The 13,378-nt window shown below is 49.5% G+C and overlaps 1 protein-coding gene and 1 pseudogene across 1 annotated transcript; both read left to right on the forward strand.

Annotated features, from left to right (window-relative positions):
- Positions 1 to 224: 224 nt before the first annotated feature.
- On the forward strand, positions 225 to 12,962 carry LOC129680659 (galectin-3). Its single transcript, XM_055612380.1, has 6 exons — positions 225 to 286; positions 6,522 to 6,543; positions 8,106 to 8,414; positions 9,442 to 9,530; positions 11,858 to 12,023; positions 12,704 to 12,962. Exons 2-6 carry the CDS (start codon positions 6,526 to 6,528, stop codon positions 12,857 to 12,859), a joined length of 738 nt encoding a protein of 245 aa, XP_055468355.1. The 5' UTR covers positions 225 to 286; positions 6,522 to 6,525; the 3' UTR covers positions 12,860 to 12,962.
- On the forward strand, positions 6,716 to 8,098 carry LOC129680601 (Y-box-binding protein 1-like; annotated as a pseudogene).
- Positions 12,963 to 13,378: the final 416 nt, after the last annotated feature.

A 13,378-nucleotide genomic window follows, 5' to 3' on the forward strand; every position in this document is an offset into this window, starting at 1 on the left:
GGATTTTATATGACAGGCAGAAGTAAGTGGTGTGTGTGTGAGAGAGATCTGATACAGCGGACCGTCAGGGCCCACTGCCGGGCACAGGTGAGGGGCACGGGCTGGCGGGCGTGTCCCTGTGCGGGCTGGGGAAGCTCGGGGTCCGCAGGGCGCGGCCCAGCCGGGCGCCTGCAGGGCGAGGGACGCTGCCCCGCCCCGGGAGGGCGGGCCGGGCAGAAGAGTACTAGAAGGGCCGGCCGCCGCCCTGTTCCTACAGCTAGCGGAGCGGCCTGAGCACAGCGAGCAGGTGAGCGGGGCGAGGGGGCGGGCGCGGCCGGAGGGACGGCGGGCCGGCCCGCCTCTGCAGCCCGGGAGCGGTCCTCAGGGTCCAGGCGCCCTTCCGCAGCCCTGGCTCTCCTTCGGGTAACACTCGGAGAAAGTTAGTCAGGACTAAGCATCCCCGGGGGTGCGGGGTGCCGGCGGGCCCAAGCGCCACCGAGATCCACCTTGCAGCTGCCTCCAAGCGGTTAGTTGCCCCTAGCTTGGCCATGGGAGCCAGGGCCCCCTCTCGGCACGTTGGGGGGCTGCCTGGAGTCTCCCTAGGACATCTCCTGGACTCCTGGCTTGGCCAGCAGGCTCCTTTGGTGCACCTGCTGAGCCTTTAGCAGAGACTTTGCTGTGCGGTGCTCGTGAGCTCTACCGGGCTACAGCCACTCCCTGCGCACAGGGAGTGCGCACAGAAAACAGACTGTTGGAGAAATGCCCAGGCCCTAGGGCGTATGTGGTCGGACAAGGAACAACTGTAACCTCTAAATTTTTTGCAAGCCAAGTGACTCATCTCTGCCCGAAGTGGAGGTTTGTGCAATAACCTCTAGCTGTGAGCCGAGGGGTGTTTCTTGGAGTGCACAGCCTCAGCTGGAGGCTTTCAGAAGTTGGATTCATTCTGAGTTACTTACGTGTTGCCCAAACATGAATGCCAGAAACCGGAGATGCGGGGATCGATGAGGCGGGCGTTGATTTAGGATTCCGGCTAACCCTAGAAGGAAGCAAGTGATTCCCAGTCGGAAAAGACTGGAGTATTTGTAAGCTGACCCCTGGGGAATAGGGTTTCTAGATACTGAGAACTGGACTTAGTGACCTGGCCAATTCTGAAGAAAACAGTAGTAACGGCACTGTGGGGAAACCCACCAGTTCCTGAAATTCCATTTCCACACTTTTAATTTACTTTCGTGGTGGAGGGCTAAGAGGGTCGCACTGCAGCCCAGGCAGGTCTGGAACTCTCTGTGTAGCCCAGGCTGGCTTTCAATTTTCAGTCCTTTCATTTCAGTCTCCCAAATGCAGGGTTTAACAGTGTAAACTACCACCCCAACTGTTCCCATAAAACTTAAAGTTTAATGACGAAAGCTTGCTTTTCTGCAACAATGGTCTTTTTGGGGGGGGGCGTGGCGGGGGGGTAGGGAGCCGCAGGTCAAAACTTGAGAGTGGGATAATTTTTAGTTCAGACAGGTCTTCCTATGTGGTCTAGGCTGGTTTAGAACTTGTGATTTTCCAGATCCGTACAACCACACCTAGCAATTGTCTCCTTCACTGATTTTTTTTTCTTTGTTTTGCTTCTGTTTCTTGAACGAGATCTTACAATATAGCCTTGGATGGCTTCATACTCATCATACTCAGTATGTAGTCCAGGCTGGCCTTGAACCCATGGTACTCTTTTAAGCATGGTTTCCTACATGCTGGGATTACAGGTGTGAACCACCGTGCTAGACTTCTTCCCTAAGATAGTCATACTTATCTTTGATGGGGACTAGCTTCCTAAATTCAAAATGTTTAGGAGTTTGGTTTAAAACCTGTACTTAGTCCGTATTCTGGAGGGATTCTTTGATGGGCCTTTCAGGTGTATGCTTCGCAATGTTTAAGGGAAGGCTCACTAAACTATATGCAAAACAGAACTCCTCTATGGGTTGCCTGGAAAAACTGATCGTGTTTATGTAAAACAACGGAGTCTGTTCGGGGGTTCATGATCACTGAGATATTTTACTGTGTCAAAGATATGCACAGGGCCTTTATTTATTTCATTATCATTTTTCAAGATGGGGTCTTGCAGGTAGTGCTGGCTGAAATTCCGTACGTAGTTCAGGCAGGCCTGGATTTATGACACCCGCCTGCCTCTGCCTCCTAAAAACTTTTCCTTAGGTGGGTGTGGGAGTTACGTGTGCCTGTAATTCCACCATTCGGGAGGCAGAACCCAGAGAATCTCAAGTTCAAGGCCAGCATAGACTACATTTAGAATTCCAAGCCAACCTGGGCCACACGGTAAGACCTGTTTTGAAATATATAAACAAATAAACGTCTTACCTGTGAGCTCAAGTGGCCTAGGCTGGTCTTCCTTATGAACCAGATGCCTATTAGCGTAGCACTCTTGGTAGCCAGAGCCTACATCTTCACTGCAACACACCTATGTCCAGCTTGCTGCTGACACGCGTTCTTCCTTGACGGACACTCAGCTTTTCCAAAGACAGAAAAATCAGTATCAGAGAAAGAAGCACAAAGTAACTTCATCTTCCTCAGTGGGAGCCCTAAGAGATGGCCAGTGCCCTCTCAATCACTGTGGCTTTGGGAAGTGGCCCTCCTCAAGCCCTGCTCCATGTTCCCACAAAGGAAATGGAGTATGGTGTGGCCTTGCCTAAGTTCCTGGGGAGCAGCATGGGGAGGGCCCGGGGTCACTACCTGCTGTTTCACAGTTTTGTTCTTCGTGAACAGAAGTCCCCGACAGGTGGAAGAGTCACTGGGAACCCAGACAATTGAGTGATTGGCAGGTAGGCCCAGTAGAGCATGGTGCACTGGGTAATCCTACTACAGGAAAAGCTACCGATAAAATTCCTTACTCAGAGCTGCGCTGCACTGCTTCTGCCTGCCGCTTCCAAATGCGGCCTTTCCCAAAGAGACCCACGCCCTACACCCTGCTTTAAAAACATCTTCCATGGATTTTCCTTTTTTTCTTGTGGTTCTTCAAATTTTTCTGGTTCTAGAAGTGATACAATGGAGTTTATACATTTATGCTATCTGTGGAGAGGAAAGAATTTCTTACATTTGATAGCTTGAAAAGAGCATGTTAAAACCCTTTTCAGAACATAGCTCTGAGCAAGGTGGCAGTGGTGCACGCCTTTAGTCCCAGCACTTGGGAGGCAGAGGCAGGCAGATCTCTGAGTTCAAGACCAGGCTGGTCTCCAAAGCGAGTTCCAGGACAGCCAGGGCTACGCAGAGAGACCCTGTCTCTAAAAACCAAACCAACCAAACAAATAGATCTGGAGCCAGTAAGATAGTTAATGAGTTATGACACTTGTCACCAGGCCTGCTTGAGTTTACGTCCTGGTGGAAGGCGAGAAGCAACTCCTAAAATTTGTCTTTTGACCCCCTCACACAGATACCGCTAGAGATACAAAATAAATAAGTACTTGAAAAAAGCTCTATCTGGGGGCTAGGGAGATGGCCCGATTCTGCACGGCCAGGAACACCCAAGTGCAGGTCTCCACTTTTACAAAGCTGTGAAGGGCCACAGGGTCCTGTCCATAATCCTGGACTGTAGATGTGAAGACAGGCGGGTTCTATGGACTCACTCACCAGCCATTCTAGACAACTGGTACACCTCAGATTCAAATAGAAATGGCCTCAAAAAATAAGGTGGAGAGTAATTTCAGAGGATATCTGGAATTCACCTCTGGCCTCCCATACACAGGCATTTGTACTTTCACAGACAGATACATAAGCATACATAACACACACACACACACACACACACATACACATACAGAAACACACACACAAACCTCAGTTTTATAAAAAGATCTACGGTTGAGAGGTGACACAAACAACAAATTCTGGCTTTGGAAAAACACAATTTACTGGTTAAAATGTGGTTTCTCTTAGCAGTATGACTATACACGATGGCATCTGTATTCAGTATCCTGCGTGTGGATGATTCACCATGTAATGGCCAAAGCTCAATCTTATTTTAAAACTTGTTTACTGTTTCACTATGCTGTGTAGTTCTGGGTGAACAAGCCAGAGAGTTTCTCAATACTGTTACTAACAATTTCAAAGGATTAGATCTTAGAACTTCAAAAATGTACGGTTTTAAGCTAGTATAGAACAAACTTGCACTGGGAGTCAGGAAACTTGGGCCCTTGTCCCCAAACTGTCAATGAGGTGGCCTTGGGCCACTGAACTAGCTCTGAGTTCCCCCTTCACAGTGGGACGTTTTCTCCAGTCAGTCTCGTCAGCTTGCTAACAAAGTAAAAACAGGCCTGTGAGGGTTCTCTGGGAACTAAATCACCATGCAGGGAGGGCATCAGCATCCTAACACTCCGTGGAATGCCTCACAGTGCCGTCCAAACCGCCATCCGAGGCCCCTGTGAAATCTGCTGTCTCCACGATTTCATTTGGTCAGACTGGAAAACGGAGCAAACCAGCCCTGATCAAAGGGTTTTTGAAGAACAAAGTTCAATGAAGAGGTGTCCCTTCCAGTTTCTAGTTGTGCCACTCTTCACACATAATTTGAGTGGTGTCTATCAACAGAGCACTTTTTGAGGAAAATGTCGAAGTTAGGTTGTTTTTTCACTCACGTGAAATTTTCACCTGAAACATTATTTAACAGATTTCGCCTTCAGACTTAAAGAGTTTAGCATGAGCCTTCAAGCCTCTTAAAACTGTCACACGCTCAAGAGAAAAATAAAAACTATTTTCTTTCGGGGGAAGTGTTTCCTTTTTTTGGTTTTTGGAGACGGCCCTGCTATGTGGCCTAGGTTATCCTTAAGCTCAAACTCCTGCCTCAGCCTTTTGGGTGCTAGGATTACAGGTGTGCAGCCTCACGGCCAGCAGCAATTGCTCCTGTTTTTGAAACGGGGTCTGCCTGCGACGCTCGGGCGGCCTTTACACTTGGGACCCTCTTGCCTCAGCTTCCCCAAGGCTGAGGTTGCAGGTGCTCACCGTGCTTCCGTGAGAACTTGGCTGGCTTTAAAAACGGACCCCCCTGGTTGGTTTTCATTGCCCTGTGCAAGTACATTTATGTAGGGATAAAGGCAAACAGCCTCCATTGGTGGTTTGAGGCTGGCCTCAAACCCACGGCAATTCTCATGCTACGGAACGCTGCTGAGATTACAGGCACGAGCCACCGCACTCACCTAAGAATGTTATTTCTTGGGACCAATTGAGTAAACCCACCACAGCTGGGCAAACGAAGTCAGAAGAGATTCTGATTTTTTTTTCAAGGTCCAGGTAATTCTCCTGGTAGCAAAATGACTGCTGTGATCTGAGCTCAGATGGAGCTCAGCCCTGTCAAAGCTGCCCTCTGCTGGCTGCTTGGGCTGTTTAGTGCTAGAGTGTTTGCCGAGGCTGAAAATTTAATCCCCAGCAACGCGGGGGGGGGGGGGGGGGGGGCGGCACAAAAAGTTTCCAAACCAACCCTGCCCTCTGCTGCATTCTGAGGGAGCTGATGAAAGAGGGACAGGTTCCAGGCATCAGCAGGAGGAAGCAGGGTGTGTCTGCAAACCAGCCCTGTCGTGGCTTTGTGCAAGACAAACCTGTTTGGCTGTATCCCGGCCCCCAAATGCTTCTGCTCACATGGCCACCTGACTCACCCTTGTGCGGCTGCTTTACTGCTAACTGCTTTATTTGGTATAACAAGTACCTTTTAAAAAGCTAGGCACAGTAGCTCACACCACATCCGGCACTTGAGAGGCTGAGGCAGGAGGATCATAAGTTCAAGGGCAGGGTGGGCTACACAGAAAGACTTTTCTAAAATATAAAGCAAAATGTCCCCCAATCCAACCAACCAAACACTCCCAAACATCACCTGTCCTTCAGGGCCCAGGTCCAACACCGTCTCCCTTCTCAACTCGTAAGGAAGCTCTCAGATTTGCATGTCCCAGCAGAGCTGGCAGCATTGGTCACACCCTGTGTGCATGTCCTCCGGCTGGGCTGTGGGTCCTGTGATGATATGGAAAGTGGTGGCTCAGAGCGGGCATCAGTGTGTGCCAGTGGAGGTCAAATAACCAGGCCGCATGTCAGCTGTCTTTGAGAGCTCGGTAGGAAGCAACACACAGCTTTCCCGCAGAGTCCCAGGAGGGCGGTGGCTGGGAAGAGAGGAAGGCTGTAGTGTCCACGAAGCCTTCCGAGAGTAGAGAAACCCGGGAGGAAGGCAGCCGAGCGAAGCTGCATCTTGTACCATCTTTCACCTAGAGAAGAGGCAGGAAATTCTCACCCTGCTCCTCGCCCCTCCAGGCCTTTCACTCTCAGGCTTCAGAGCACAACAAGCTCCTGACATCAAGGTCTGACTTCACAACCCAAGTAGGTTTGGAATTTAGCTAGAGCGTATCCCCCGCCCCTGCGCAAGAGGTTTTCAGGGTCCTGCACTGTTGCCTTTGGCAAAATGACTGTAGACTAACTGGAGCTTCCCACGACCTAGTTGGGTTGCTAAATCCCATGAAGGTTTGCAGTCTTTCGGGCTCAAATAATAATGATCCCCCTTTGCTCTTCTCCCGTAGGAAAATGGCAGACAGCTTTTCGGTAAGTATTTCACGTCTGTTTTTCTAGCCCCACACGCACTCACGCGGCTAAAGGTTGAGTTTAGCTTTCCCCTTGGCCCTGCTACCCCAGCTCACCTGTGAGCTGGAGGCTGGCTTTTCCCTCCGCGGAGTCCAGGGAGAGCCGAGGCCTCTGCGCAGGGCACAGCCTGCTCATGCGCTCACCGGGTCTCAGGCTGGTTAGAAGGCGCGTGTCTATAAACACTCAGTGCCTGGGGGAAGGTAGAAGAGCTTGGCTCTCCCTGATCCTCGGTGGCAGGGGCGGCCTCACGTCGCGGCGCCCCCCGGCGGGACAGGAGTCCCCGCAACTAAGATTTGGGGAACAGGGAAGCGGTTCAACGGAAGGAGCCGCTCAGTTTCATTAGCAGGGACGACACCATGGAAGAGTGAGCACCTTCGCTGTGTGGGAGACGGAGGCTGTGGAGCCTTGTTGTTGAGGGAGGAAAGGGCGCGGAGGCAGCGAACGCTCCAGGCCCACGTCGAAGGGGTCCTCCACGCAGTTACCAGCGGAACTACCAGAATAGTGAGAGTGGGGAAAAGAAGCAGGGATCGAAGGCGCTCCCGAAGGCCGGGCCCAGCAGCGCCAGCCCTCGAGCGGGCGAAGGTTGCCAGCTTGCAACATACCTAGACCCTGTGGGCGGCGACCACGGTGCCCCAACCCTGCTGTGCAAGAGGTGATGGAGGGTGCAGACCAGTGAGACAGACCACGGTTCCGCGGGGGCCTCCTCGCCAAAGACAGCCTAGAGACGCCAGTGAGAGGACAAGGAAAATCGAGGAGATGAGAGCCAAGGTCAGCAGCCCCTCAACTTCAGTTCAATCGCCGCAACTTCAATTACCGACGCAGACGCCCGGAGAACCCTAAACCACAAGATGGCAAAGAGACAAAAGCAGCGGATCCACCAGCTGAGAATTCGTCCGCTCCGAGGCTGGGCAGGCGGGGCTGAGGAAATGCCGGCCTACCATCTCTACCGCCATCCGGCTTGGTCATCCAACCAGAAGAACCGAAGATGAAATTCCAGCAATGAGAAATGAACAAAGATTGGGGCTGAAGACCTAAGAGCTCGCTTTTGGCCCGTTGACCAGATACACTAGAACTATTTGCATTATCTATGCAGCATGGGGTTTTTATTATTTTTACCTAAAGATGTGTCTTTTTGGTAATGGCAAACATGTTTTTTAAGAAAAAAGAAAAGCCTGGTTTTTCTCAACACACCTTTAACGGTTTTTAAGTTGTTTCACATCTGGTCAAGTTGAGATTTTTAAGAACTTCATTTTTAATTTGGAGTAAGTTTACAACTTAATTTAAAAAAAAGTCAACAAACTGCAAACACCTGTTAATAAAGGTCTTAAATAATAAAACAAAACAAAAAGCAGCAGAAGATCAAACCGAAAGTCTTAAGTCCTTGGGACTCAGGAGAGTAGAACAGGCAAGGGGAAGGTGTGGCTCTTTTCTATTTCTCTGCTTCTTAGATCAAAATGCCTGTAGTCCCTGAACTCTATTTGGTGAATGAGTCCCAGCCTCTAATTGTCTGTTTTTCTTTACAGCTTAATGATGCCTTAGCTGGCCCTGGAAACCCAAACCCTCAGGGATGGCCTGCATGGGGGAACCAGCCTGGGGCTGGGGGCTACCCAGGGGCTTCCTATCCTGGGGCCTACCCGGGACAGGCTCCTCCAGGGGCTTATCCTGGCCAGGCTCCTCCTAGTGCCTACCCTGGCCCAACAGCCCCTGGGGCTTACCCCGGACCTCCTGCACCAGGAGCCTTCCCAGGGCAACCTGGGGCACCTGGGGCCTACCCCAGTGCTCCTGGGGCCTATCCTGCTGCTGGCCCTTATGGTGCCCCCGCTGGACCACTGGTAAGCAGGAAGAATTGTTTCACTGCCTTGATGGACAAGAGGACAGGACATTAGGGGAAATTATGCTTTAAGCTGCTGCTTTGAGCCATGTCTCAAGGGCCAAACACAGGGGAATATTGGCCAAGTGGAAAAAGGAGTGTGTTCATGTTAAGTTTACTCTGTGGCTTGGTAAAATATGGCATTGATAAAGGCACTTTTAATAAAATCAGGTTAAGATTGTAAGAATGAAGCTGAGCGTGGTGGAGCACACCTTTAATCCCAGCACTTAGGCAGAGGCACAGTTGTATTATTACTAAACACTAGTTGAGCGGGGTGGCTCATACTTCTAACCCCCCCCCCCAAATACTGAGTGCTTTGCAAGATAGCAAAGCTTTAGCTCAAACCAGGGCTGCAGGAAAGGAAACTGATGGGCAAGGGGCAGGGAGACACCTCCCGAGCAGCTGTGCAAGGAGCCTTCCAGTTCACCCATCCACAGGGAGCAGCTCCAGGAAGCACACGAGACTAGTGCAGTCAGGGCTAGAGATCAACGTTTGGGGCGACAGCCAAAGCTAGGAGGGACCGTCATGAAGGAGAGACCAGGGGCAGGGACAGAGCGCTGGTGTCCACCACATCTTAACCACGTTGCTCAACACTTGTGGCCTGAACTACAGAAATGCTCATTCAACATATGCTCGTCTGCAAAGCATTCTGCTGGCGACCTGTGAGCACAGAAGCCCCGGGTGACACAAACCTTTGCAAATGGAGAATTACAGTGAGTGAAAAAAGGCCGTTGGTTAAAAGTCTAGCTTAAAATGTTACCAAAAGGGTTCTGTATGTGTTGGAACAGGCCTGGTGACAGCCCAAGAACATCTTCTCTTATTTGTTAATGTCCCAGTTAACATTTGTGCGTTCAGCCCTGGAATCTCCAGAGGCCTCAAAATCTACAGAGGGTTCCACATTAGCACTTTCCTTATAACAATGTTCCTATGCTTTACTTTCCCTGGAAAACAGCTGCTTTACTGACACGCCCATTCTTGTCTACTCCCAGCCAGTGCCTTATGATCTGCCCTTGCCTGGAGGAGTCATGCCCCGCATGATGATCACAATCCTGGGCACAGTGAAGCCCAATGCCAACAGGTACGGAGGGCGTGGGCCACCACATGGATTACGCCAGCCAGTGCTTGATCTCGTGTAATTGTTCTGTCAGGGCGAATGACAACATCCTCTACTCTGTATTTTGGTGTGTGTCATATGCTTTGATTCTCATGAGTGAGTGCAGGGCGAGGGCCATTGCTTCCCCTTTTGACAGACAGGACTGAAGCTCAGGTCTTGTGGTTAGTGAATGGCAAGCTGGGAAGCCCAGCCTTTGGTGTGGCTGTCATTTACTTAAAAGGTCTGAGAAGATTCTACCATGTTTTAGTCAGTGTTCCATTGCTGTAGAGAGACACCATGATGGTGACTCTCATAAAGGAAAACATGTAATTCGGGCTGGCTTACAGTTTTAGCTTTAGTCCATCATCATCATGGTGGGAAGCACGGCAGCGTGCAGGCAGACGTGGTGCTGGAAGAGCCAGGTCTACATCTTGATCCGCAGGCAGCAGAAGGAGACTGTTCCACACTGGCTGTAGCTTGAGCACAGGAGACCTCAAAGCCCGCCTCTACAATGACACACTTCCTCCAGCAAGGCCACACCTCCTATCAGTACCCTGTGGGCCAAGCATTCAAACACATGAGGCTATGGCGGCTATAGACTCATATTCAAATCAACACAAGACTGTTAAAGAGTTCATCGAAACAAATCAGCTTTTGCCACTGGAACTGGTTTGATTGAGATGGTCCAGGTTGGGATGAAGTGATTTAGGATATCCAATTTCTAGTCATCCAGGGATGCCTGAGCCCAACCATCACTTCTAGTCATACTTACATAGTACGAAGCCAAACACCCAGAGCAAGCTACTCAATCTGTCCCTGAGATTAGTGGTGCCATCAACGCTCCTGTAACCACTAGTGCGTCTGTCTCTAAGTCTTAGGGACAAGGGGTACCCAGTCAAGCCATCCGCACAGGTTTATTCAATACTTTTTAAGTGGGGGATTGGGATGTGGTGGTGCACACACCAGCCTAGCTTGCAGGAGACAGAAACAGGGGTTCTGAGTTCAAGACCAGCCTGGCATATAGAGAGAGATACATATAAAGACTCTGTCTCAAAAACCCAGAATGTACCAGTTTGTACCTGGTAAAAGAACGGGAGCCACATCCTGTCACTAGACAGACACAGCTGTGATAGGCTGACACTCCTCAGCTAACCTCCTCTGGTTCCGAGTGGGAAGTGCTGTTCCAAGCTACCCTTCTTTCCACGCAGCCTAGAGAGATGTTCAGAGTTCAGTGCGCTGTCACACAACAAAACATGTCTAACAGTAAATACTCTCTTATATACATGTATAAGTTATTATACTTATTATTTTCAAAATATGTATTTATACAGTCTGTTTCAACATAATGCAGAGCTACACAGTAACATTCATAATTGAGGTTATTGTGCTAGATGATTTAGTTCCAGAAATACTCATGATGCAGCCTGAGTACTGACAGCTTAAAACTGATCCTCAGTCAGTAGTAAACAGAAAAAAAAAAAATGTTGTGTGGCCCCACAAACACTCTAAAAAAGTCATGGGAAAAAAGTAACTGTGTGCCAGAGATGGCAACCTCCGTTTGCAGAACACAAACACAAACTGTAGTCACTTTCCCTGACAGCTTCCTAACTTATTCAGAAGCTCCAGAGAATCAGGCCAGATCCTGTGTTAGCCTCTAGTGTTGCTGCAGGGAACACACGTTCAGAAACCCAGGAGCTGGGCCAGTCCCACCTCATAGCATGACTGTCCCGACTTTACAACAAAGCAACAGGGAAGGAAACATTAGCTACATCTGTGCATCCCTGCTCTTCTGAGCTTTCTGGTTAACCACGGGAAGGTCGGGTACTTGGTGGTTCTTAGAGTGCTGGCTTCCTTTTTAGGTATTAAGAGAAATTCTATCAGGGCAGGAAAGAGCCACTCTCTAAAGCTAGGAGGATATCTAGAAGGGCAGGAGCACACAAGAGTGTGTCTGTGAAGAGAAGAGAGCACTACAGTCAGGAAGGATGGCGCCAAAGTCGACGAATCCCCACCACCAACACAACCTCATAAACAAATGAAAACCAAGACAGCTGGTGACACACACGTGGAATCCTGGCCCGTGAGTGGCCAGCCTAGGCTACATAGTGAGATCCTGTCTCAGTGAACAGACAACACAGACTGTCTCGCTGCACTTTGGAGTTCAGCACAGTAACGAGAGGTTTGCCCTGCTCTTTTCAGTGGGAACCGACGCGCTGGCTTATTAGCTTCCTGGACAGAAAACCACTTCTATATATTCTGAGAGGATGTTCTTGACTTGGTACACCCTTTAATCTCTGATTTCTGGCTTAAAACAGGTTTGCTCTAGATTTCAAGACAGGGAATGACGTTGCCTTCCACTTTAATCCCCGCTTCAATGAAAACAACAGAAGAGTCATCGTGTGCAACACCAAGCAGAGCAACAACTGGGGAAGGGAAGAGAGACAGTCAGCTTTCCCGTTTGAAAGCGGCAAGCCCTTCAAAGTAAGTTCTGCTGCTGCCGCATGCTCTCGGTGTTCTCTCAGGAAGGGCCCTGGCCAGTCTTCCCCCATGCCCAGCATCCAGGCTTAGCAGGCTGGGAAGGTAGGCAGGAGCCGCCTCACCATTGCCACTCCAAACTCTAACGGTGTCACTTTTATATATCACAAAGCTGCCACTTACAGAAGGATTTAAGGGCGAATGTCCCTTAACTGTGGGGAAAAGTATTTCCTGGCCTTTCCAAAACTTGCTATAAATCAACTAGTCCTATAAATCAATATTTGTCATTAAGGAATTCGGACTCGCCTTGTAGACAAGGCTGGCTTCGAACTCAGTGATCCCCCTTGCTTCTGCCTCCCTGAGTGCTGGAAGTAAAGGGGCGTGCCACCACACCGGGCTCCTTCTGATAATTTTGATATCTTTTTGTTGTGGTTTAAGTCTGGCAATCTATATTCATTTTTGCTATTCAGTTACTGTCTCTGGATCTTTATCATCCCACAAATAAAATAAAATGCTGGACTTCACGTACTCAGGCTACACTGGTTTAAAAGCAGTATGTATTTCTTTTGTCTTTACACTGAAATTGACAAATAAAAATTACACACGGACCGTATGTCCTGGAAAACACATATGGTGGAATGCCTAACTTGCACTAGTTAACACATGCTTTTCCTGACGGTTTCTAGATACAAGTCCTGGTTGAAGCTGACCACTTCAAGGTCGCAGTCAACGATGCCCACCTGCTGCAGTACAGCCACCGGATGAAAAACCTCAGAGAAATCAGCCAGCTGGGGATCTCTGGAGACATAGCCCTCACCAGCGCATCACACACCATGATCTAATCCACAAGGGCCAACGCCTGAAACTGCTCTGAGCTCGTCATGGGTGAAGATATCTACATGTATTCCTTCTCATCCTTCCATTTAATAAATATTCTCATGCTCAGATGCCTGCTTTTTTATTTTTATTTTTTCTGATACTAGGTATCAGATTTTAGGACCTTGGAATGCTAGGCAAGTGTTCTATCACTGAGCTACACATCCCAGCCCTTTAAACTCTGTGTGTGTGTGTGTGTGTGTGTGTGTGTGTTTGTGTGTGTGTGTGTGTGTATTTGTGTGTACATTTGTGTCTGTGCAGATGTTTCCTGGAGCTGGAATTACAGGTGGTTGTAAGCTGCCGTGCTATGATGCCAGGGACCAGACTCAGGTCCTCTGCAAGAGTTCCTGCTCTTAATTGCTGTGCCCTTGCTCCTGCCCTTTTGACTTTTAGGGGATGACAAAGAAACAGGACTCTCTTCTGGCATCCTGGCCTCCAGCAAAGAGAATCTGAGCACTGCTGCTTTGGGGTCCCTGCCCTACCTG

Source organism: Psammomys obesus, unplaced genomic scaffold (assembly GCF_907164565.1).
Source record: "Psammomys obesus unplaced genomic scaffold, mPsaObe1.curated_primary_1811, whole genome shotgun sequence".
Taxonomy (NCBI): Eukaryota; Metazoa; Chordata; class Mammalia; order Rodentia; family Muridae; genus Psammomys; species Psammomys obesus.